The sequence below is a fragment of the Choloepus didactylus genome, chromosome 19 (assembly GCF_015220235.1).
Source record: "Choloepus didactylus isolate mChoDid1 chromosome 19, mChoDid1.pri, whole genome shotgun sequence".
NCBI classification, from domain to species: Eukaryota; Metazoa; Chordata; class Mammalia; order Pilosa; family Megalonychidae; genus Choloepus; species Choloepus didactylus.
In genome coordinates this window covers 61,830,632-61,855,201 of record NC_051325.1, presented here as the reverse complement: position 1 = coordinate 61,855,201, position 24,570 = coordinate 61,830,632, and the positions used below count along the sequence as shown (strand labels likewise).

The 24,570-nt window shown below is 51.4% G+C and overlaps 1 protein-coding gene across 2 annotated transcripts; it reads right to left on the bottom strand.

The window, feature by feature from the left end:
- On the bottom strand, window positions 1-23,208 carry EDN3 (endothelin 3). Of its 2 annotated transcripts, none has more exons than XM_037811579.1 (4): window positions 22,864-23,208; window positions 21,975-22,266; window positions 4,441-4,596; window positions 1-1,487 (listed from the first exon to the last, which is right to left on the bottom strand). In XM_037811579.1, the coding sequence occupies exons 1-4, from the start codon at window positions 22,913-22,915 to the stop codon at window positions 1,283-1,285; spliced, it is 705 nt and encodes a 234-aa protein (XP_037667507.1). In that variant the 5' UTR covers window positions 22,916-23,208; the 3' UTR covers window positions 1-1,282. The 2 variants fall into 2 exon arrangements, with proteins under 2 accessions (XP_037667507.1, XP_037667508.1); XM_037811580.1 differs by having other exon boundaries at window positions 1,306-1,483.
- Window positions 23,209-24,570: the final 1,362 nt, after the last annotated feature.

Here is a 24,570-nt window from a genome sequence, read left to right as displayed (position 1 = left end):
TATATACACACAGTGACTTTATTTTTAAAAGATCCACATAAAGAAGGGGCTGAAGTAGACAATAGTTTCACAATAAATAATCACTTCTTTAAACTGTACAAAATCCACTGGCAAATCAGTCAATTCCATTTCCTTGTGATAGATATTCACTTTCATACTTGCAATAACTTATGAAACACTCATATGGAATTAGCATTTGGTCAAGGCCAACACTCCCGTCATTCACCATCTTAAATTTCTCTACATCGTGACCTCGGCACGTACCCAAATGCCAGTTCGCATCGCCCAGCCCTTGGGTCCCAGGGGGCGAGGGGCCCTCCCCCAGCACGTGGCTTTACATGGCACAGTCATTTTCTGACACAATCTAGTACAAGCGGGATAGCAAAAGCGCAGCTGAAAGGGAAAGTGAACCATCAGGAGTACAATTCCCAGTTGTTGCCAATTATATAGATAAATAGGAATTTACATAATTTACAAAGAGTTTGTGCTCATGGCTTATTCTGAAGCCATCCCCCAAAGATCGACATTTATTCATGAAAGCAAATATTCACCGTAATAGCCTTGAGCTGGGGCTGTCTTCCCAGCCAGCTTCTTGCAAACAAGGCCTGGGGACTCCTCCGTGCCCCGGCCTGGGTGTCCAGAAAGGACACGAAAGTCAGTCCATTGAACAAGAATGGGCTCCAGAGGGCATGTCCCAGAGTTCAAAGGCAACAGATAGGAATTTTCTTCTTTTCTTATTGCAAATGTGGATATCTGTTTCCTCCTCCTCTACTTCCTCCTCCTCCTCCTCTTTTTTGAAATGCATTCTTTTGGTGGCAACCAAGCACAGCTGTAGATTTCTATCCAAATCCAGTAAGCTTCAAACTCATAAGCTCCTGTGCAGCTGCAATCCGTATCTGCAGGAGAGGCCGCCGAGCCTCACTGGCACGACGCTATGCTGGCTGCCGTGCCCACGCCCTCCCGCCACATGGGCGTTTTGCGTCTCTTACAAGACAGACATGTGTTTACGTTTGCAAAGAGTCAGCTTGGAGTCCACTGATTCTTAAAGAGGATCCATGTCACAAGCCAGTAAGTGGCTTTCCAACTTGTCATTCCTCTCCAAAAGCAATTTCCTGTGTGAAACCAGAGCTGTAGGCATGGGGACTTGGGGCACATCTGGGATCATTTTACTTGTTAGGGAAACTGGTGTCATTTTGATTTGACCATTCTTGGGGTGGGAGTGTATTATTAAGTGAGGGCTCTTTGGGTGGGTTTTCTCCCAGGCACAAGTCATCCCTTTTCCTCAAAAAGGTGGAAACTTGACCCACATAGGACCAATGGCTGAAGCCTTTCCCCAGTGGGGAGCTGCAGAAGCTTTCCCTGATGGGGCTCCCGGAAGGGTGTGAGCATAAGCCGCGGGGTGCAGGTGAGGCCCAGGGCCAGGCGTGAGCATCTGACGGTGGCTGTCTACAGCTGACTTGCTTTGTCGGTACTCAGCTTCAACCTGTCTTGGGGAAAGGGGGCAAAAGGGAAAAAGAGGCACGTTACCAAATGGATAGCTCTTTCCTGGCTGGAAAGGTCTGGCTGCATCTGATGCTTCCTCCTGCGCCGTCTCTCGCCCGTTCCCCGTTTGGAGCTGAACCTCATGGCCAGTGCTTCTTGGCAATTCAAGCGCCGGCCATCCAAGTGGGCAGGTGCAAATACGCTACAAGCTGGCCTGTCTCGTCTTTGGGACTATCACAGGCTAGGAACTGCTAGGCACCTTCCATTCTGAGAATGAGAACCTGGGAATTACTAAGACAAGTCTTGCAAGAAAGCAGACAATCAAAGATTATTTTTTTATCCTCTCTTTCCACGTAAAATTTGCAACAGGAGCTTTCATGATTCGTGAAGACCTATGAGATCCACCTTTCCCAGGAGGTGGTGGGATTGTGTCGTTCCCTCCCAGGGACCCTGTGCCCACCAATCTCGTCTTCCCAACGTGGGACAGGACAATAGAAATAACAGCAGCAAAAGCAACAGAGGGTTTCTTCTGTGCCAGGCCCCTTGCTTTTCTTAAACATGCCCCCTGCAGGGCCTTTGCATGTACTATGCCCCCTGCCTGACATCTCCTTCCCCCACACCTCCCCACACAGGTCTTTATGCCAATGTCACCTTTTCAGTGAAACTGCCCCTGTACCCCACTTCCTTCTAAAATTACAACCACCCCCAGTGCTTCCTCTCCCACCCAGCTTTACTGTCCACCACAGCAGTTCCCTCTACATATTTTTGGTATTTGTTTGCTGTCTTCTTCCCCCACTATTTAAACTCCACGAAGGCAGACACTTTGCCTTGTTCCTGCTGTGTCCCCAGCTTCTAAAGCAACACCCTGGCATACAGCAGGCACTCAACGGATGTTTGCTGAGTGAATACATGAGGGAATGAATAAATGATGGAACAATGGAAGGTTCTAATCAAATCCCACGCTTGCTGAGAGATCTGGTTTGGAGTGAGGAAGAGAGAACGCAGAGAGAGAATGAAAAGGCAAAGTGTAGGACCAGCTGGGACCCCACCCCCACGCCCGCTGCCGGAGTTCCTCTGCCTCTTCCTTCTCCATTTTTATTTTGGATGCTGCCAGGCTCCTCTCCGGGACCAAGAGACGCGATCTGCACCAATTTGAAAGGCCTCCTATATGCTGAGCTTGGTTTAATCTTTTCTTGATCAGTTCCTGTAGGGACCCAAGCCACCTCCAGGATGTTGTTGTGAACATAAATTAGAACCACCTTGCAGATGTGCAGGCCAGTACTTAACCAGGATTTCTGATTGACAGAATGACAAATCAGCCCAGTTTGGCTGCAGGAAGCTCTCAGGATCTCGCAGACAAAAAAGACAAGTGAGTTAAGGATAATTATAATAAAGCAAATTGGGCAACTTGGGGGAGCCTGATGCCCAGCTGTTATAATTCACCTCTGTCCAGAATCAGCTGCTAGAAAGAAGGGATTTTTTTGTAAGGGCCACCACATGGTGCTACCCGAGCAAAGGAGAACGTGGGTGCGGGTAGACAAGCCTGCAAGATGGGCTGACTGGCTTTGTCCCAGCCAGGGAGACATGTCTGAAGCTGTAAGGGATGCAAAGGGGCAGCCCCATGGCCCAGGGTGGGCTGGCCAGGGGCTGGGAGAAGGCAGTGCTGTGTGAGCTTCAGCCTGCTTGACCCCAGAGCTGGCCCCCCAGAAGCTGCAGCCGCCTGTGGGTGCAGCCCCCCTCGAGCTATGGGCTTCAGACCGGCCATTCTCCCACACCATCTGCCACCCCAAACACCCTCAGTGACCCTTGCACCACGGAAAGCAGCTCCACCTTCCTCAATGCTGGCCTGTTCTTCCTCGCCTCTGTCTGGTTTTCCTGCCATCTTTGAATTCCTGCCAGGGGCTGGGAACCGGCTTTAATGAATCAACCAGCATTTCAACGTGGGTGGGTTTTCTTCTGCATCAAACTCTGACTTCCTCAACCACCAGTGAGTAGTGCAAACCTCACACACACTTTCCACAGGCTGAGAGCTCGTGGGAGGGTTTCCACCAGAGGACAGTGTGTGCCCACCTGCCGGGCAGTCAGTGGACATCCAAAGCCAAGAAGGGGAAGAGAGAAAACACCCCACACCAGGCTTCCCTTCTCCGCTTCTGCCCTGCAGAGAGCTCACCCTCTGGGTTGGTTTCTTTTGCTGCCTCAGGGAAGCAGCTGAGTGCCACCGGCTGGCCGGCCCCAGCTCTCAGGAGGGCCTTCTAAGGGGCAGCTCGGCTCGCCTGGGTTGAGGTGTCACAGCCCAGAGCAAAGAAAGATGAGCGAGGCACTTCCACAGGGATAGCTATGGCGTGACTACAACTTGAACCACCACAATGGACCAAACCCGTGGTCTGTGCATTCATGCGCTCACACTCTGATGCACAAAGGTCTCTCAAGCAGCTGGAGTGGGCTACAGGGTCTCAAACTCAGGCCCAGGGGCTATCAAGTAAGATAAATGAGAAAAGCAGCCGAAGGGGAGCGGCGTGCCCCACAGAAGCGGGAGAGATCCCCACTCAGCCCCAGCCCATGGTGGCCTGGAGGGAACATGGGCCTGGGGCAGCCCGATGGGGAATTCTCTGATTTTTAAATGTAGGCAACACAGTCAGATGTTTGCAAAGCATGACGCAGACCAGAAGCAGTACACCTGGAGACCAGGTGAGGCCGAGGCCACCCTGGACGTTCGTTCTGAAAGGCAGCATGGGGCGCTGTGACCGCGCAGCCTCCAGCAGCCGAGGGCCCGCGTCTCCCTCTGCACTTGGCTCCCAGCCTGCCCGGGTCCTCGGGACCCCAGAGGCCAGGGCCGGGCTGGGCCAGGCCTCTCTGCACCGGCACCAGCAGCCAGACCTTCCTTCAAGAAGGCCCCAGACCCCGCCTCACCGAGGGGTAATAATATCATGCATGAGAGAAACCAGATGGGGGACATACCTGCTGACGCCCGAGGTCCAGGCACAGAAATGCACGCAGGCCTTGTCATCTCTGTCCACACAGGAGCAGCGCAGAGGCCTCCACGTCGAAGGCCCCGCAGATCGCTTGCTCCGGAAGCTCCCTCTGTAGTTGGACAGTCCGTAGGGCACAGTCCGTCTGCAAAGGACCCAGAACGATGTCAGAGCCCCCTGGCACATGGGGATGGGTGTGCCCAGGCTCCTGGTGAGGTGCACCCACACGGTGGGTGACAGGAGCCACGGCTGGGCCTCGGCACGGCCAGGGGACAAGAGGGCAGGGATGCAGGAACTGGCACCCACCCCCAACCCCCAACTCCCTTGGGTCTTGGCAGCTCTGGGGGAACTGCTCGGCACCTGCTTCCCCCCCCCCCCCAACCGCTAGAAAGTGTTTTTGGCAGAGGGGATGGTTGGAGGGGATGGACCTGGGGGAGATGGGGAGCCCCTTTGCAGAATGGAATCTCGGCCGTCTTCCCGGCAGCCAGACCTCTCGGGGAGCAAGCAGCTGTCTGTGCCTGTGTCTGGATGTGTGCACATGTGAGGACCAGGTTTCCTCACATGGGCAGTCATCACTGAGGTGAGCCCACCATGCACCAGGGCTCGGGGTTCCGCCTGTGCCCACATGGGGGACTTCCCGTCTCCCCAAGACCCAACCACAGGCAGAGACCCCCTGGTCCTGGGCTCTCTCTGGGACGGGCTTCTGCTCCTGGGCTCTGAAACCCCTGCCCGGGCTGCCCTGCTGCCCCACAGGAAGCAGAGAGTTAAGAGGGATTACAAATACAAGCGCCCTGTCCCGAGGCTTTTGTTCCCCCCATCCAGGACCCCTGACAAGGCCGGTTCGGTGGACATGGGTGCTGGTACACGCTGCACCCTCCCCCGCCATCCCGGCTGGGCCATCCACACCAAGAAGCCCCTTCTTAACCCCGCAGCTGGAGGCCACTCCCGTGCCCTGACTTCAACTGAATTTCTTCTGTTTGCACTTCAGGCTTTGCGGTTTGCACAAATGGGAATAAGACAAATGCAATTACAGTCGTTGGAGAAGCATCCCCACCTCTGGATCTCGCTTCTTCAAAGAGCCAAGCCTCAGACGAGCCGCCGTGCCCTCTGAGAGGCTCCCCGGTGGCCCTGGAGATGCAACGGAGAACAGAACTGGCCCTGGGAAAGGTCTGATGAAGAGGGAAAAAAGGGCTGAAACTATTTACCGATTTCATTTATGGTTGGAGTCGGGAGGAGGTGCCGATGCCCTGTGGAACAATAAAGTGTTTAAATCTTTTCTGAAGCTGTGTGTTTCCAAAACAACACTCTCCAGAGCAAAAGACTGGAGACTGCCAAGCTATTTGGTGGGAAAAAAGTTAAAAGCATATGCTTAATTCATTAGTACTGTGAAGCATGATTTGGGGAACAAATTACTAATAACTTGGGGAAACTTCTGTGGCTGCTTTAGTTTCCCAGCTGCTAAAGCAAAGACCATGCCACGGGCGGGCTGGAGAGCAGGAGTGAAGGGGCTCAGAGAGGCTGGCTTCCTCCTGGGGCTGGGGCTGCTGCCTTCCGGCTGGCTGGAAAACTTAGGGGTTCCCTGTGTTTTCCATCATGTGGCCATGCACATGCAGCCTCTTCCCCTGTTTCTTCTGGGTTCCCTTCACTTCCGGCTTCTGGTTTCCCCTCCGCCTGACTTTCAGTCTCCTCCTAAGGGGCTCCAGGAATCGGATGACAGCTCAGCCTGAACCAGGTGGGGCCACACCTCCACTGGAGCCACACCTTGACGAGATCCTATTTACAACGGGTCCACACCCATCAGAAAGCCAACCAAGACCGGGAAGGTGTCCAAACTGGGGCACAACATTCAACCCCCGACATGGCCGAGAGCTGCTTTTCCAGTAAGTCGTGGTTTTCCTGCTTTCCCCAAAGATCTGCATCTGAAGCCAGTTCTGTTCTCAGTTGCATCTCCATGGACCCCATGGAGCATCACCAGTCATCCGCTTCAAGGGCATCCTGACGTCCTCCACGCATTTTCAAAATCAAATCAACTTGAATTGAGTTTAATTTGAAAAGCACATGCCGTGCAGCCTTCCGGGGTGGCGAAGGCAAAGTGGGAGGAGGGGACCCCGTGGTGACCTGAGGCTCGGGGCCCATCTCCCTCCCTGTGGAGGTGGACGCCAGAGCTGAGGAATTTTACTAGCGACGTTCACCCTTCCTGTCCCTCTCCTCCCCACTGCTTCCCCACACCCCGGTTTGTTGAGAAACGGCTATGGCGGTGGGTCTCCTCCCCACCTAGGTAGGAACGGAGGACAAAAGTGGGGCCCCTCCTAGTTCTCAGCTGACTCTTTTCTAAAACCCCAGTTTTTCTCAGGCATGGAAAAGGGGGGGTGGTCAGGGAGCAAAACAATACCATCAGTGTTGAAGCAGGATCTGGCTAAAGGTATATTTTTCTGGTAATAGGGTCACATTAAATCTCTAAGTGTTGACGTTAAGCCCAGCCCCCATTTCTTGATGAAAATTACACAGGGGGGAGTAACGACGCTCCCATTTTTCCATCAACAGCAAGACCTGCAATTTTGAAATTGCCGTCAGCTGATTACGCATCTGCACATGCAGAGCCACTCAACATGAGCAAAAACACTTCAAGGTGTTTTAAGTAGGGAAGCAAGGCAGTGCAATATTTGTTAATAGAGAAATGCTCAGCATTTTGCCGGCTGTCAAACGCAAAGAGCTGGTATGCAAACGAGCCCTTGCAATTTTAAAAGAACGTTTACAGAGAAGTACAGCCCCTTCCCCTTCCCCACAGCTCCAAGGCAGAGAATCCCCTCCTCCGGGGACTACGCAATGAAGGAAGTGGACAGCTGGGGATTCTGAAGCGATGATCCAGACCGTGGTGGCCCACACCTAACACCGGTAGGGCCTGGACCAAGAGCGCACACCGTCCATGGGCCTAAAAGTTGAAAAGTTTCAAATCAAGTTGATAAGCGTTTGCATAAAATAGTTCCACCCTCCTACTCAGACAATTAAAGCTTCAAAACACCCTAGAAATCCAAGTCTGGTTTTTAAAATTCTTGGACTCCTTCAGTACCTCCATCCTGCAACCCCTGTGGAGGCCCCAGCTGATGCCTCTGAGCCCATCCAGCACCCAGTTTGCAAGCAGCTGCCTCTCAGCCATGGCCCTGGCCTTGGGATATGCACCTGGAGGCTCAGTCTGTCCCTGGATGATAGACCCTGGAAGGCATCTTCACGGGCCCTGGAAGCAGGCTTGGGGACATTTGGGGAAGGAATTCCAAGATCCTGAACACCTAATTCAGCAAGACCAGATGCTTTCCAACCTAAAGAGTTCAATAACCATAAAAAACATGACAGAGAATCTCAAACATATGTCAAGCATCCCCTGTGTACCTGGTGTTCTATTACATGCGATAGGCAGACAGAAAATCGTATGCCTGTTCCCACCCTCAGGAGTTCCCTTGCTAGTGAGGTATGAAAACAGATAATGAAAAATTACAAGCCAGAATTTATAGGTACGTAAAAAATAATAGGTCAGTGCAGAGAAAGATTAGCTGGTAATTTCATTATTCTGTTGTAAAGCACTTACGTTACAACCACTCTACCTTCTCTACAGTTTCCTGATCTACAAAAGGGGTTGGGTGGACAGAATGACACACTGCATAGAAATATTCAGCAAAAAGTGGTACTAATTTAATGTTAGCTACTATTGTTATTGATTTGGTCTGGGAAGACAAGTAAGTTGTATCCAGTAGAAAAATCCCCGTCTACCAGGCCTGCATTTGAGATGTGTGACTAAGCAACAAGAGACTGATAAGGAATCAGAGCGCCACTGCCCAGCGGCACCACTCTTCTCCACTTCTCATTTTGACCAATCCATCCTTCAACACTGCCCAATTAACACTTGTATCAGTTGTATCACTGTCCTTTGCCATTTGCTGTTTCCTAAATGGTGAACAGAAAAGACCAAAGAGTAGAACCAGGAAAATGAAGTTATATTGGCTGACAAACAATTATTTTAGTCCACTGTTCTATGATGGGGTTCAGAGAATGCAATTTGTTATAAAAGTAGATAATATTATTGTCTGTTAATGTTTCAATTATGACACAGAACTCCATACAAAAGAGAAGCAGACCAAGTCTAAATACTCTTAGAAAAAGCAAAATAGGTCTCAAGTATAACCATATATATATGCAATGTCTACTGGTGTGTGTGTTTGTGTGTTAAATTGTCCCTCAACTCATACACTCAGAACATCCATTATTTTTTTTCTTTTTTCTTTTGTTATTGTTAGAGAAGTTGTGGGTTTACAGAACAATCATGCATAAAATTCAGGGTTCAAATATACCACCTGATTGTTAACACTTTGTATTGGTGTGGCACGTTCGTTACAATTGATGACAGCACATTTTTATAGTTGTACTGTTAACTACAGGCTATGGTTTAACTTAGTGTTCACTGTGCTGTACAGTTCCCTGGATTTTTTTTTCAAATTTTTATGCCAGTAACATATATACAACATAAAATTTCCCCCTTTTAATCACATTCAAATGCATAACTCAGTACTGTTAATTACATTCACAATGTTGTGCTACCATCACACCCACTGCTTGATCAGTGATGACGCCAGTCTTAGTCATAGCAGTTTCCTAAAATAGGTTCAAATGTCATATGCAAATGTTATTAAACACTGAACTCCCAAATCTCCCTTGTTCATTCTTCATCTTCAGCATCACACAGAAAATACGCTATTTCTCTCTACAAGCAGTCTGTAAAGAAGAAAAGCTGACTTTTCAAGCATATTCTGTTTTTAAGTTCAGTGCTGCCTTTTCAAAGAGGAATTAATGCTCTCCATCTTTCTGATCAGGAAACTGGCTTCAACCTGAAAGTTTAGAGGAGAGGCCCAGGCATCCAAAAAGGCAGACCAGGAAATGGAAAAAGGGGCTTTGCTGACCCTATTCTAAATCCTCAGAAAAATGTATCAAACCGTCATGCCCTCAAAATCCCAGTTTTCATTCCCCCCGCACTGAACAGCATTCAATAAATATTTGCTAAAGGCATGTCAATGTGCAGCTCCTGAGCTGGACCATGGGGAAACATCCATGAACAAGACACACAAGGTCCCTGTACATACAAAGTTTTAATCTTTGCAAGGTTTGCAAGCTGGCATCTTGTGGGCTTCATCCGGCCCACAGAATTCTGTTTTGGTTTGGTTTGGTTTTAATCTGGAAGTTTCACACAAACACCCTGATTTCCAGCTTGTCTTGACTAACTGGGAGATACGCCAATGCCTGCATTCCCACATGGCAGCCATCAGCTGGAACTGAGTAATGGCTCCTTTGGACCGGACATACACACTCCATTTTGCCCAGTTTCCACTATACCCAATAGTTTTCGCCTGCCCGTCTTAGTTCATTTTTGTTACCTGACTTTCCCTCATGGGCATCTGAGTTTACAACCTTAGTCTAGTGGTTTGTCCCATAAAGCAAAACCAGATAGGCCACATGACACAGTGGCAAAATTAAGGCTTGATACTATTTCTCACTTGATAAATAAGATGTTCCGGTTTGCTACTGTGCTTTATGCAAAATACCAGAAATAGATTAGCTTTTATAAAGGGGGTTTATTTGGTTACAAAGTTACAGCTTAAGGTCATAAAATGTCCAAGGTAAGGCATCAACAAAGGGTACCTTCACTGGAGAAAGGCCATTGGCATCCGGAAAACCTCTGTTAGCTGGGAAGGCACGTGGCTGGCGTCTGCTTGCTCCCAGGTTGTGTTTCAAAATGATGTTCTCCAAAATGTCAGTGTCAGCTTCCAACGGCCATCTTCAAAATGTGTCTCTCAGCTGCAGCTAGCTGTGAGCTCCTTCTGTCTGAGCTTATATATTGCTCCAGTGAACTAATCAAGGCCCACGCTGAATGGGCAGGGCCACAACTCCATGGCAATTATCTAATCAGAGTTATCACCTACAGTTGGGTGGGTCACATCTCCATGTGACCTAATCCAAAGGTTCCAACTTAATCAACACTAATACGTCTGCCCCTACAAAAATGCATTAGAATATGGCTTTTTCTGGGGGACATAATATATACAAACTGGCATATATGGTATTTTTTTTTAAACAAGGTCTGGCTGAGGGTCTCCCCAACAAACAGAATACATGCACTTCACAATCAGAATACATGTCAAGTTGACCTAACTCTGTCAGTTCACATTCCTTCTGGAATGGGAAAGTAAAGGTAACACAGGCGTAATACAGACACAGCCACCACATCTTCAGGGCATGCCTGTGTCGCATTTGAGCCCAGGGGACATATGTACAGAAGCATGACTTTGCTGAGGAGAAACACCTGTTTCCCACTAGCAGAGAGTCAGGAGGCCACCCCCAGCTGCCAGGCACCAGTGGTCATCAGATATCGTCTCCTACACTCCCCAGAGAAACAACTTCTAGACTCTAAACGTGCTTTCAAACCATGGCTCAATTTCAGACCTTATGACATTCCGTCCTTAGACGTCATCATTCACCCACTCTCCTGGCTGAAGAAACATCTCGTCAGGCAAGGAGGAAAGTGCCGATCACCTTCATTTACTATTGCTGTGACCTTACACAGGAAGAAGTGCCAGGTAAGAACTTTGCATTAACTTGTAATTCAGTATGAAATAACTACAGCCAGTGCCTGAATATTCAAAGGTCTATGAAAGTACCCATTCACTTTTGCAATAATCTTGTGGACCCCTGCTATCTGCAAAGCAAGGAGGGATGGGGAAAACAAGCTCAAGAGCAGCAGGCCCTGCTCTCAAAGGACTCAAAAGAAGAGAATTCTCCAGAGCCCGGGGTGAACACTGGTAGTCTTTGCCGCTAGTATCCAGTCTCCCTTCATCCACAGTTAACAGCACTGTTTCCTTTATATCCCTCACATAAGTATCCCTCCCCCTTATGTGACAACCTGGTGAGGTTTTCAATCACCGTGCCTCATTTTCCCTGCCCAAGGACGGGTCAAATGACCCAAGCTGGGCCACTCAAGCTCTCTCTCTCTCCCCCAAGACCCTTGTGGGGTGCAACTCAAGATCTGAAAATACTCTGGAGTTGCTATTTGCCACGTGGCTACATCCTGCTTTACCTGTTAGATTATCCCCCTGGTCCCCAGCGCTGTCCTGGGACTTCTGCTTTCTAGCCTTTCAGGCTGCAAGAAGTTAGTTAATCCTATATCCACCCCAAAACTCCTTTCAGGCAGAATTAACTAGAGTAGGCTTCTGTTGCTTGCATCCAGGGATCCCTAACTGATCCAGGACCTCATTCTCATGACATTGAGTCAACCATTATCGTCTCTGTTTAACCGGAAGACCTGGTGGTCGGGCAAAAGTAGAGATTTTCCTCATTGCAATGAAGAACAAACGAGTGTTTTCAGAATCAGGACAGAACCCAACAAACGAAACTGGCTCAGGCCTTTTCTTCCCAGGTGTGCCCACTGTGAAATGTTAAGCTTGGACGGCACGTCCGGCAGGTGGAGGTGCATTCTCCACTCTAAGATATGCAGAGCCCAGCCCCTGGACATTCTGTGGACCACTTAAGAAGTCTTATCCTCTAGCAAACTTACTCTTTTTCCACTCATCAAATGGGGCCAGGCCTCACACAAGGCAATCCATAGGGTATCCTCTCAACCTCCAGGAAAGAAAACAGGTCAGAAAATACAGGTCCCCAATGACCGTGTTACGTAAGCAGAAAGCAATGCACACACTTTTTGTTTCTAAAGAATATTACACAACCTCTTGTCTCCCAAACAATATAATTGGGAACTGGCAATTTTTGGTTTGTAGCATTTCTTCTGCTGCAGAAAATCCTCATGTCTTAAAGTGGGAGGAACCAATGGCAGAAAGTCTCCCTCATGTGGCCCTCAGAAACAGTCAACTGATTTTTCAGAGTATCTGGAAATATCAACAGCAATGAGGAATGTACTGTTGGTTAGTTGTCTATTACTTTAAGATGTCCCCTGCCCCTCCCCATCCCCCCAAAACCTTTAGTTTTCTCCAGGACTTTGTTGTTTGAGAATTTTAGTAGCATCCTATACATTTTCAAAGGGAATGTTGAGCACAGACCCCCACCAACGACACCCAAGAAGCAGGCCCATTTCTTTGTCTGTATTGCAGATTTGGCTTCTTTCTGATCTCATTTAAGAGACAGGGTCTGGCCTTGGCATGCTGCCCTGGGCACAACAAGAGGGCTTTGTTCAGCTGGAAGCACTTTTGTCTGCTTCTTTCACCCCTTGCACCCCGGGCAGCTAGTACAGAGTCTGGCTCAGAGTGGGTGCTCAATAAATATCTGTTGAATGAATGAGTGAATGAATGAATGAGGTCTAAATTAGTCATTACTTCTAGGCCAGACCCCACCTCCCAGATGCATAGACTCTTGGCGGATTTCATGGGTTTCTACTTCTTTTGTCATCCAATCAGTGCATCTTTGAGGGCTTATCCTAGAAAGAATACAATCTCTAGATGACTTCAAGTGGAGGAAATACGTCTTGATAAAAATTCCTGCAGCCACATTAGCAACATAATGGGGAAACCAGGTGTCATGTGTGGGTGGATCATCAGAGGTGAAATTGGAGACCCCCCTAGGCTGGTGGCCAAGAGACCCAGGTTTCTGGTCCAAATTGACCACAAGTGAGCGCCTTCCCTGGGCTGGAGAAATGAAAGGGCTGCTGCATCTCTGGTCCAGCTCCAAATTCTACCTAGTGATCCTCCAATGCCCCCCCACCCCCGGCCTTTGAGCATCTCCAACAGTACAATCACTGGAGGTGCAGTCCCTAGATGTCCACTCCAACAACAAAACCACAAATGAACTCAAACTAAGCTAAGAGGTTCCCAGTAGCTCACCAGCCGTATTTAGAAAGATTGAGCCTAAAGTGTCTTCACTCTTATGTTGTCCTATTACCATATAACTGAGCCTAAAAATAACCTCAAAGCCACAGAATTCATCATCCCATCAGCTCACTAGAACACAGATATGTAGCCCCAACCCCACCCCAAAACAGGCACACCTGCACTTAAAGAGCTTTGGAGGCCAAACAAAAGGACAACAGCAGAAAAATGCTTCTATTTTTTGTTTTTTAGTGTGGGATTTTCAAGAGTTATGGCTAAAAAAAAAAAAAAAAATTAGGGACACAAACTCCTCTGACGTGCAAGGAATGAAACCATCTACCGAAGCCTGCAGATTAGCTGGTTTCCTCCCCCATCTGGTACAGCACAAATGCGATCAGAGGAGCTAGGCTAGGGTTTCTCTCCCGTCTCCCACTGACTCTGACAGATTCCAGGGCGAGCACAGGCACTGGAAAGCACGTTTGTCGGGCATGGCCTCATTATAACTTTATGCAAAGCTGCAGACAGATGTGGCTCAAAATAGTTCCCAGCAGTGGAAACAGAAGGGCTAAAACAGGAGCAGGCTTTTTTTAAAGATTGGGGGTATTTGTAGAGGGATAAAGGAAATGCTGATGCCTTGGTGTATCCCTTTAAATAATCTGCAGAAGGCAGCTAGAAGATACCCTTAATCATTTTCAGGAGATTCCACTTTAGAGATGAAGTAGATCCTGGAGAACAGAGACTTAACGCACCATCACAACAAAGATAAGAGTACTCTCATTTTTCTCCTAATTTAATTGTGTCCTTGTGTAACGTCCTCTGGTAGCTCCTGTGGAATTATCATTTACCTCCAACTAAGAACACTTGACTCCCTACTAGAGATACAGTTTTACCCTCAAACAAGAAACTGGGGACCAAGATTAGGGTGAGGGGAGGGTGGTAAGTCACTGCATGCAGAGTCGGAGCTTGTCTTCATTAAAAATGTTGAGATTTTGTTCATTCTGATTTTTTTGCATTGATTTTGATTTTCTGAAACTATTGCATTACATTTTGTTTATCTTCACTACTGAGTTTCTTGGCACTGCCTTAAATTTTGCAAAGAAGTCTGCGGAAGTCAGAGTCATAAAAATCCAGAAGATATACACACCTCTGCTTTCTTGTTGACTTGCTTCGGACTTTTGGCAAAGCTATTTTGCCCTCCCCAAGCTGCAGGATGAAAAAGTTCAGCAGTGGGTCACATCCAATTGCAGAGCAAGAAAGAGCCATGTCACCTGGGCCAGGCATGTTTCTGTGCCTTTCTCATGGACTCCTATAGAATGAATTTGTTTCTGTTTTTTAATCACTGGGCCAGGGTACAGAGCTCCCGGGCTGCCCGGTTCTGGAATTACTGTTATGGAGCCTCCAGCTTCTCAAGGCCTTTGAAAGGGGCCAAATTCTCCAGATGTCTTGGTTCTCCAGAAACTCTGAGCTGGGGCAGATGAGAAAGAAAACAGAACTCCTCGTCTAGTTTGCCTATTCCCGAGAGGCCTGGCGGGATAGCAAGGATGGAATGCCACCCCAAACGACATCTGCACACGTGGCTTCTCCAAAGTCTGGGGTCATCTGCTCACCACACTCTCCCCATTCTCTGGATTCATTTTCCTTTTAAGTAAAATCAGTTCCTACATCCACGTGGGGGGAAACACATGCGTCTATGCGGGTGTGTTTACCATTTTGAGGAGCTCTTCGTTTTCAGCTGAAACATGATGGAGCGCGAGTGCAGGTCATTTTCTCAGGTTGAAGAGAGCCAGTCCCTTTCTTTTGTAGGTAAGCTGAACGGCGGTGGAGCAGTGCTATCGGGAGGTACGAGATGGGCTCCCCACTGGACCTGTGGAAAGGCCACGGATCCCACGCAGGACCCGGGGCAGGAATTAGAAAGCAGTGCCGAGCTCCAGCTGCCACCGTGGAGCCTTCTAAAGGAAAGCACCGTTTGCTTCCCGGCTTCCTTTGTTTTAAATTCTTGCAGGAATAAACCACACTAGAAATGTCAGCGTCTTTCATCTGCCTTCAGATTTAGGGCTGTGCTCCGAGCGTCAATATCCCTTTCATCTAGCAGAAATTCAGATTCTCCCTCCGGGGTCGGGCCGGGGCACGACCTTCTTTGACCAAGTTTCTTGCTACAAATCAAACTCCCTCCCAGGCTCAAGCCACCAATCTCTCAACAAGTCGGGATCAGCTGTGCTCCTGGGACATCTCCATTCCTACGTGCAGTGACGGCGGTGCTGGGGACAGGAAAGGGGGCTTTCCGTCCTCACGGACCCAAGAGAAAGGTCACCTTCTGTGAGCCAACCTTGCTCACAAACTGAAATTCAGCTCCAAGGCCCTAGAATTTTAAAGGAGTAGTTTGCTATGCAATCTTCTAAGAAATACACTAATCGAACTCACAACTGGGATTCAAAAGTGCAATTGATTTCCAAGGAGAAGATGGAAATGGTCAAGGGGGAGGAAAAACATCTCATAACATAGAATAAAACCATGATCAACCAGAACCAAGTTCAACCTAAATTTTCCTCTGTCCATCACGGTTTTTTTTAATGTCTTTCTCCAAAGCATATCACGGAATTCTTTCTCTTAAGCCAATTTCCTCAGGATTCCCCAGGGTTGTGCCAGTGGTTGGTGAGATTGGAAAGGAGGGTCCTGGGGTCTCCTGGGGTCTCCAGGACACAAATTGCGATGCATCGTGTTTTCTCTGCGGGACTCACCCTGTAAGACCATAAGATTTCCAAAGGGGTGTCAGGTCATTCAAATCATCCCGAAATGCCAGACCCAGGAGAGGGTGGCCCAGGCCAGCACCTTCAGAGAACCCAAACATTCCAATGAGGCACCAATCACCTGCCAGGGAAGCAACAGAAAACAAGCAAGGAGGGGCAGGAGGGGAGGGGCCGAATCTCCTGCAGCCTGGAAACAACCTTTGGCCACCATTGCGACTTTATCAAGTGGCTTATCAGCAACAAAGGGATGGGCAGGCATAACTTTCCCAGGGACTGCGAACCCTACGCTAATCGCTAATCGCTAATCACTAATCGAAAGCGACCCGATTACCCACCAAGCCTCAAGTGTCATCAAATATCTGAAGGACTGGAGCGCACCCGAGGATGCAGGCTGCTCCAACGGGCTCCAGGAGGCTGAGGGAGGCCAAGGGTTGAATGTCCCAAGGAGACAGACTTGAGGAGCAATGGCAGGAGGGGCTCTCCAGCCCGGAAGGGTTGCTGGAGGTTACAGTTATCTCTGGGGTCATATCTCCAAGGAATGAGTGTTTACTAGTACTTCCCCTGTACTTTCTTCTGTGTCATCCTTGTGACAACTTCATTCTCTGGGTTTTACCACTTTCCCCACTTCACGGAAGAGATGACGGAGGCTCGGAGAGGGGGCACTGCCTCCAGGGCGGACACAGGATTCCAGCCCCAGCTGCTGTCCCTCCTCTGGGGAGAAATTCGGTTGGAGTGGCCCAGGGCCATTTTCTCCCTAAATGCCAGGAGTCTGGACCGGATTCTCTGTAAGCAGGTGGACTGGAGCAGACCCGACTCCTGTCTGTGCCCGGCCTTGATTACCACACTAAGCAGCAAGAAGATGGCATGGGGCTTGGGGACCTGCAGCCTTGAAGAGAGAAAATCTGCCCCCTCCCTCAGACACACAGCCCTTAGATCCCAGGGTCCTCGACATCTGGGAGCAGACCTTCCAGGCCCCCCTTATGCAACAGCACACCCCGAGCAGGCCCCTCTTGTTGACCGAGACCACCAAGGGTCTTCAAAAGCTAAAAGAGAGGTCACACGCTCCTCAGTGAGCCTACACTACACATTCCAGGATAAAATGTTGGACACGGGGCGAACCAAAGATCTGGGCTGTTCCCCCTGTGTTAATTTATTTCTATAAAAAGTTGTTCAAAGGGACAAGCATGTTACTACTTGGAATTCTACACATGACCCACCACTACCCAAAAGAACAAAACCACCCTGAGTCAGTTGCAGACGGGCACCTTGTCTTCTACCCACCATCGAGTGGCCAGAGCCCAGCCCGGTGCTGGCTCAGAGGAGGCACTCAGTGAAAGCGTGTTGAATGAATGAATGCAGGAGTCACCTAAGACAGCAGAGAAGGCGAGAATGATCTCAGAAAACGCACAGCGGAGGGGCTGACTCTGCAGGTTTCAGGGCCAGACTGCCAGGACGGGAGAGCCAGCTCCCCACCTACAAGCTCCATAACCTTGGGCAGGTGCCTCCACCTCCGCAGGCTCTGCCTCCACCTGTAAAATAGAGGAGAACAGTCCCCAAGAAACAGGGCTGTCGGACAAAACGTATTGTTGGCATGAATTAGCACCACCATGACCTGCATCACCATCACCATCATTAGCATCGTCGTTCATGAACCCTCTGTCCCCCTGTCCTCAAGAGCCACATGTCCAAGGATGGTACTTCCAGCCCTGGCTCGCCGGTCAGGGAGACTTTTATTGGGGTCCCTGAAATCACATGGTGGGTGCCCCACTTGCCCCCTGTGACTGGGAGGCAACCACACCACTGGGATGTTTTGAAATTCAGAACGTCCCTTCCTTTTCTTGAAGACGTGCTAAAATGTCTCTCTTGAACAACACAAAAGGCAAAGCCAGAATCTGCTGTCATACTGCCTTTTGGCAGCGGAATTCTTTAAAATAAAAGTTTAAATGTTTTGTTAATCATTATTATTATTTTGACTCCTTACTTCTTCGGGGAGAAAAGAATGCAAAACAAATGTCACGCTTGCCGGATGAAGTCAGCGTGGCATGCGCTGGGGACCTGGCCGCCACGTCCGCCATCTTGTTAGGAGGCAGCCAGGCCCTTGGGGCTGGGGGACAACTGCAGGTCAGCATCCTGGAGTCGGTCTGAGAGCTTTGTTTTACAAAGGGGGTGCAGACAGGTGATGGCTCACCTCCGGCTCACGAGAAGACTTAGGGCGACAAGGCAAAGCTGAGCTCCCAGGCTCTGGCATCAACCCCCATCAGTGGGGGATTGCAGATCCCAGATTTTTCCACCACGACCAGGGTTTCAAACACTGCCCCACTCTTTTCATAAACACATTCCTACTTGTCAGCCCATGCGTCTGTGTTTTGTTTGGAAAACACAGTCGCCATCACAGGAACACGATGCCTCCCTCGGGCTCTTCGCTGGGCATCCTGTGGTTAAGTTGACCATTTGAAGAACTGGCTTTTGCTCTTGTACCAGGTGTGCGGTGGAGGGCTCAGAAGGGCTGGCCCGCGGGAGATACAGTTGGAGCCCATATCCCCAAAGACCTCCTCAGACACGCAGGGTTTTTTTAAGTACCCTCACAGAAAGTAGCCCCAAAGGGTACGAGTACAAAAACAAGAGAACTTCTTGTTCACTTCTTCTCCTCTCCTCTTGCTGTCTTATTTCTGGCAAATTTTTCATGACTATAAGATGGGATGTGTTTTTCTCTGATCCGGGATTTTGTTTTTGTTTTTGTTGGCAGTGGTAGGCTTTTTGGGGGATGATGGAGGGTTGGTGCAGCCCAACATGGCCCAGAGAAATCTTATGAAAATCACAGTACCGCATCAATTATTTGCGATTTCAGCCACCTCTGTAGAGGCAGGAAGTGCGGCTTCCAGGGGACATTTGGAGGATGCAGTGAAAATTATGGGCAAAATCCCGCAGAAAGGTCCATGGTCCCACCCACACCTGCGGAAGCACCAACACGTCCTGAGAGAAGCAGCCCCGGGTGTGGGGAAGGCATCACATCCTGGAACCGCAACAGCCCAGGAGAGGAAGGATGACCAGGCAGCAGGACTTACCCGAAATTCAACCAGCAGGACTCATTGGGTGTCCACTACCTACCGGGTGCTGGCAGATAGGGGTGTCCAAGCTAGGGTCGGAGAGGACCAAGCACATGGGAGAATGTGGGAGAACTGGAGAGCTCAGATCTTGTATCCATAGCCAGAAGATACCTCAGAGAGTAACTAGTGTCTTGAGTCTTGATGCAAAACGGGTGTTGGGTGGGACCCAATAGTGCTCCTGCCACACCTGAGGTCCTGAAACCTAGCCTGATGGTGTCAGCTCTCATGGGACACCTCCAAACCTGCAAATGTCCTTCAAAGATAAAGGAGGGTTCTTGATTCTCCATGAGATGGAGTGGTCCATGAGGTGAAGGACATCAAGAGCCAACTCCCATCTGAAGTCCAAGACCCTCATTTTGGGCATGGAGGATCCTGGCTCTGCCGGGTTCTCAGAGCAGCCCAGCAGGGATGAGCAGCGAATGGCATCATGGAGCAGTTTCAAAAGAGAGAGCAGAAGGTCTGCCAAAGAAGAGGGAGCAGCTGCTGAGGGAGAGGTGGAGACACTCAAGAGGGGGGCTGCAGCTGGTCCCCCAGGACCAGGGGCCCAGTGGAAACTCTGGGAAAGACCTCACCACGCCCTTCCTTTGTCCCTTTAGCTGAATTCAGTAACTTTCCAGATCCCGCCTTTTCTCCGGTGGCTCACAGCCCTTGTCCCTTGACCTGCTTTCTTAAATTGCAATTTAGTGCAAGATATTTTAAAGGTTGCAAATGGATATATCTGCTTATCAATAGAGTGTCAAAAAGGAAGGAAGGAAAGAAGGAGGGGAAGATGGGAAAGAGGAAGGAAGGGAGAGAAGGAGAAAGAAAGAAAGATCATTCAGGAAAAAACTTCCTTCCAAAAATTACTTAGCTTGTCTAATTTCAAGAAGTTCAAGTCTGGCAATTGTCATTTTTGTTTCTTGAGTAGTGCACAGGACTCACAAACACCATATTTAATCCTCTCCTTGTGTTTAAAATTAATCAAGACTGAAGAAAAGAGGAAGAAGTAAATCAAACTTTGGGGGAAAAAGTTATCAAGTTGGCTGTCCTGGAAAAAGTCAAAACTCCACACCTTCACTTCAGGCCACAAAAGACAAGTCAAAATTATGTAGCAGGATTTCAAACAGATGGCAGGCGTTTTCTAGCCTCTCAGCCTTGTTTCAAGTAATTGCTTCCTCCCCAGCCAATGCTCAGAGGCTTGGGGGACTGGTGAAGAACTGGGGTGGTCTCCAAATCCTCCCCTTCCTCCCACCCTCTGTTCTCTGCCCCTAATTCAATTGGCTTTCTTCTTTCTCCTTCTAGATCCACAGGTTGGGATCCTAGCCAAGGCAAGGGCTCGGCCCGGTGTTGACGGCCCAATGTAATAAGCTCTTGAGGCCAACCCGGTGGGACCAGAAAGGAGGGAGAGCAGAGAGAAAAGACAAGTGTCAGGGTGATGGGGGCTAGAATAAAAGGTGACCCTGATGACTGTCCGAGAATGGAAGGCAATCGTTGATCGTCCCCCCACCACCACCACACACACCACGTTATCCCACACGCGGAACCATAAAAGGAAGGAATCAGGGAGGGACGCCCGGCCCGCCTGCTGTGGCCGTCTGGGGGGAACCCAGTTGCGCACAGCCCAGGCAGGATCCTTCTGCTACGGGCATCGGCTGCCTAATTTGTGGGGCCCAGGGAAAATGCAAGTGCAGAGTCCCTGGTTCAAAAAGGATTAAGACTTTCCAGACAGCTACGAGGGATCATTAAATCACATCCCGGCCCTTCCATGCAGGGGCCCTGGACACTGCCAGCCCTAGCATAATGGGGTGACTTTCCAGACATTTCCTGATGTGCACAGGAATTGTCACCTGGTTTGAAAGACCTTCAATCCCTCCTTTTCATTTCATTCTTGAGGTGTCCGTGAAACAAGATGGGCAATCGAACCCCATCAGCACTCGCTCCCAGAGTGCTCAGAGGTTAACGAGCCTGAGGCTGCAGGGGACCACGGGCACAGAGCCCAGGGCTGCCCTTCGGGCGAGGGTCCGCACCCACAACCTGCTCCAGCTCCTCTCTAAGAGCCCGAGGGACCCCGAGTGTGCCAAGCCTCTGAGTGGAATCAGAAGGCGCAGATGTCTGGTCCAGGAGAAGGTGACCAGAGCAAGGGCAAGTCCACTTTACTGCGGGAAAGATGGGGTCTCTGTGGGGGGGGGGGGGGCTCCTGCACACCCAGCAAGTGCGTGGGGGGAGCTGTCAAGTGTTCCCATGGCAGAGAGCCATGCCCGGGGAAGGGGGCTGACTTCAGAGCAGGGCAGACCCCAAGACTAACTCAAGAGGGTGACGTCTAGGACCTCCAGCAAGGAACTTCCCAACAGCTGGAGGGGAAGGGGAGACCCCAGCCGGCCGGTGGCAGGACTTGGCCCTGACTTCCCGCCCTGAAAGGCCCTGGGGACCACCGGAGCCTGGCCCAGGTGGAATTTCACTCCTGCCTAGCCCACCCCTGCACTCTAGAGGGCAAGCTGCTTTCAAGGAATTTTAAACTCCTCGGAGCCTTGCGGGGCTGGGAGGAGGGACGGCTCCGAGGGGCTTCTCGGGTGTCTAATCCCTCTCGCCAGCTCATTTCACTCGGGGGCGGGGCTCCCCCTTCTCCGGATCTGAAAGTCGGGTATTGAGTTTCTCCTGGGATGGGGGTCACACGCCGGGCCAGCAGGCTGGACCTGTGCTGGCGGCCACCCCAGGAAGGACACGGGCTGTTCCAGGGCAGGCTCTGGGGTGGCAAGGGGTCCTCCCGGAGTGTGAGGATGTGGGCCTCCCCCGGCCCAAGTCCTGCCCTCGCACCCACCCCCAGGGCCCACTCACTCGGGAGTGTTGATCCAGATGATGTCCAGGTGGCAGTAGTAGACGCACTCCTTGTCCTTATAGGTGAAGCACGTGCAGCGCCTGGCACGGTGGCGGGCAGGGCCCTTCTCAGCCGTCTGCTCCCCAGACTGACCTGTTCCCTGCTCCTGCCCCTGCCCAAGGCTTCCGGGGCCCGGACCCTGCACCATGGTGGCCACCGTCTCCTCCCCGTCCCCCTCAGGGCTGGCTGCAGCAGGGCTCCAGGATACAGCGCTCCCGCCAGCATCCCCAGACTGGGGGCGAGGCCCGGATCCTGCAGGAGGCAGATTGAGGGGCTCTTGAGTATGTCACCCAACCCCCACTTCCCCAAAAACCTCCACAGGGGGACTGGGGGACCAAACTTTCTGAGAAGTTTGCAAGCTCGTTGCACTTTCCATAAAGTATCCAAGCTATGTGCAGTTTCTGAAAACTTGCAAGCTGTTTTCACTCTCTGAAAAGTTTGCAAGCTCTTTTCACATTTTGGAAAACTTTGCAAGCGTTTTGCACAAACTCTCTGAAGAGTTTGCAAACTTTCTGAAGAGTTTGCAAACTTTCTGAAGAGTCTGCAAACTTTCTGAAAAGTTCCCAGCTTCATGAAACATTGACCAAGTTGGCCGGGGGTCTCCAGCCGGCACGAGGGGCTGCAACCTCCTGATCCCATCGGTAGTCCCTGCACTCTGCTCCTGCCCCCCACCTCACCCAGCCGGCCCCAAGCGCCTGCAGAGGTGCCGTGCTCGGGCAAGCGGTCGCTTCCCTAAACGCACCCCTTCTCCGCGCTCACCCGAGTACCCCGAGGCTGGGCGCCCCCCCTACCCCGGGGTCCTTTTGTGTGCGCTCGCGCCAGGGCGAGGCGCGCCCCCCGCCCGCTTACCTGCGGCGGAGGTCACGGAGAGTCCGAAAAGGAGCCACAGCCCCAGCTCCATGAACCCCGATTGGGTGCGGGAGCACCGGGCCAGAAGGACGGGCGCCTGGGGCCGCGGGGCACGGCTGGCCTCGCCCTGCAGCCGTGGGGTCCGCGGCCGCCGCTCGCTGCGTCCCGGCTCCGGCTGCCCAGCCCCGCGCAGGGCCGGCCGCTGTGGGCTCCGGCTTTTTCTGGCTCCCGCGCCACCCCCCTCGCCTCCCCGCCCCCCGGAGGGGCTGGAGCTGGCCGCGCGGGGCCTTTGAACCCGGGGCGCACCGGGGGTCCGCCTCCCATGCGCGGGGGCAGCCAGCCGGGAGCCCGGGACCGGCGGTGCGCAGGGGACAGCCATGGGCGGGGGCGGGTGGGGGCCGGGACAGCTGCCGGAAGGCCACTGGCGGCCCGCACACCCACACCACCTCGCCAAAGCAGCAGCCCCCCCACCCTTGGAGCAATAAGAGATGATAAAACGCTTCCCGGGTGGCACCTTTGATCTGAGCGTAAGGGAGAAAACATTCCTCAGTGCTCACCTAATGGCACCGTACCCTGCTTGCCAAGACTGGGTGGACTTTACACTCGTGACTCACGGGTGGCCGTGGCCATCCGCTCCGTCTCCCCAGGAGCAGAGGCAAGAAAGAAACCAGGGCTAGCGGTCCTGGGGTGCCGTGGACCCCATCACCAGCCAGGCCCCCCGTAGGGGTCAGGTTGGTCTCCCCGAGGGTAAGTCCAGTCACTCAGAGGCCTCCTGGCAGCCCCCCGGTCTCCATCCTAGTTTTTGCAAAGTGCAACTCGTGGAAGGCGCTCTCCTGGCTCTCCTGAGACCCTTGGCTTCTGCCCTACACACCTCAGGAGAGGGTTGGTTGGTTTTGTCCTTTCCCGTGTCGCAGGAGCTGAGTGCTATGCCCTGGCGCATGAGGAGTCTGTGAGAGAGGTTTCTGGGCCAATGACTGACTGACTGAATGAATGAATGAATGAATGCTTCTCAGGGCGAGGCCATGGCCCCCCGACCTCTGAGGACACCAGGACGCCGGTGCAGACCCTCCCACATGAGAGGGACGGACGAGGATGGATAGAGAGAGGCAGCACCCCAAAAGGCATCAGGGAGTCCCCACAGCTGCATCACCCCATCAACTTGGGTTCCGTTCAGACTTGGCCTTCCCTGGAACCCCAGGCGTGGCCGAGAGTCACACGGGGCCACGTGTTTGAGTCCCTGGAGTTGCTCCTTCTCATTCCTCAAAGCCCTTGTGGTAGATTTAAAACAGGTCCACAAATTCTCTGGCCCTCCTCCCCTAAAAGGCAGAGTCGAAGACCTGTCGCACTTCCACTGGCCTTAACACCCTGATTCAGAGGAGAGAAGGCAGCAGAAGTGACGCTGAGTGAGCTGAGTGAGGTCCTCCAAGGTGCTGCAGCTTCTCCCTGGCTCTGCCTCGGGACACCAGCCTTGGAACGCGGCTGCGAGGAGGCCGGATGAGCCCACGTGGAGAGCACACCTGAGAAGACCCCAGCCACCAGGCTGCACCTGCCGTCAGGTGATCGGAGTCCTCACGCCCTCCCCCTTGAGCACCAGCTGGCTCTCTGCTCTGTCCGGTGTGAATTCCCAGCCCGGACTCCACGAGCACAGTCACATGATGCTGGGTGACTGGTTCCGGAGCTGCAAGGACCAGCAGAGCATCCGGCCCC

Bases quoted from the DNA above. Each gene is read 5' to 3' on its own strand.
- EDN3 (XM_037811579.1), bottom strand. From the start codon at position 22,915: ATGGAGCTGGGGCTGTGGCTCCTTTTCGGACTCTCCGTGACCTCCGCC. The intron at 4,597-21,974 runs GTGAGTGGGCCC...GGTCCTTTGCAG, and splicing joins ATCTGGATCAACACTCCCGA to ACGGACTGTGCCCTACGGAC. The intron at 1,488-4,440 runs GTATGTCCCCCA...CCTTTCCCCAAG, and splicing joins TGGACCTCGGGCGTCAGCAG to ACAGGTTGAAGCTGAGTACC.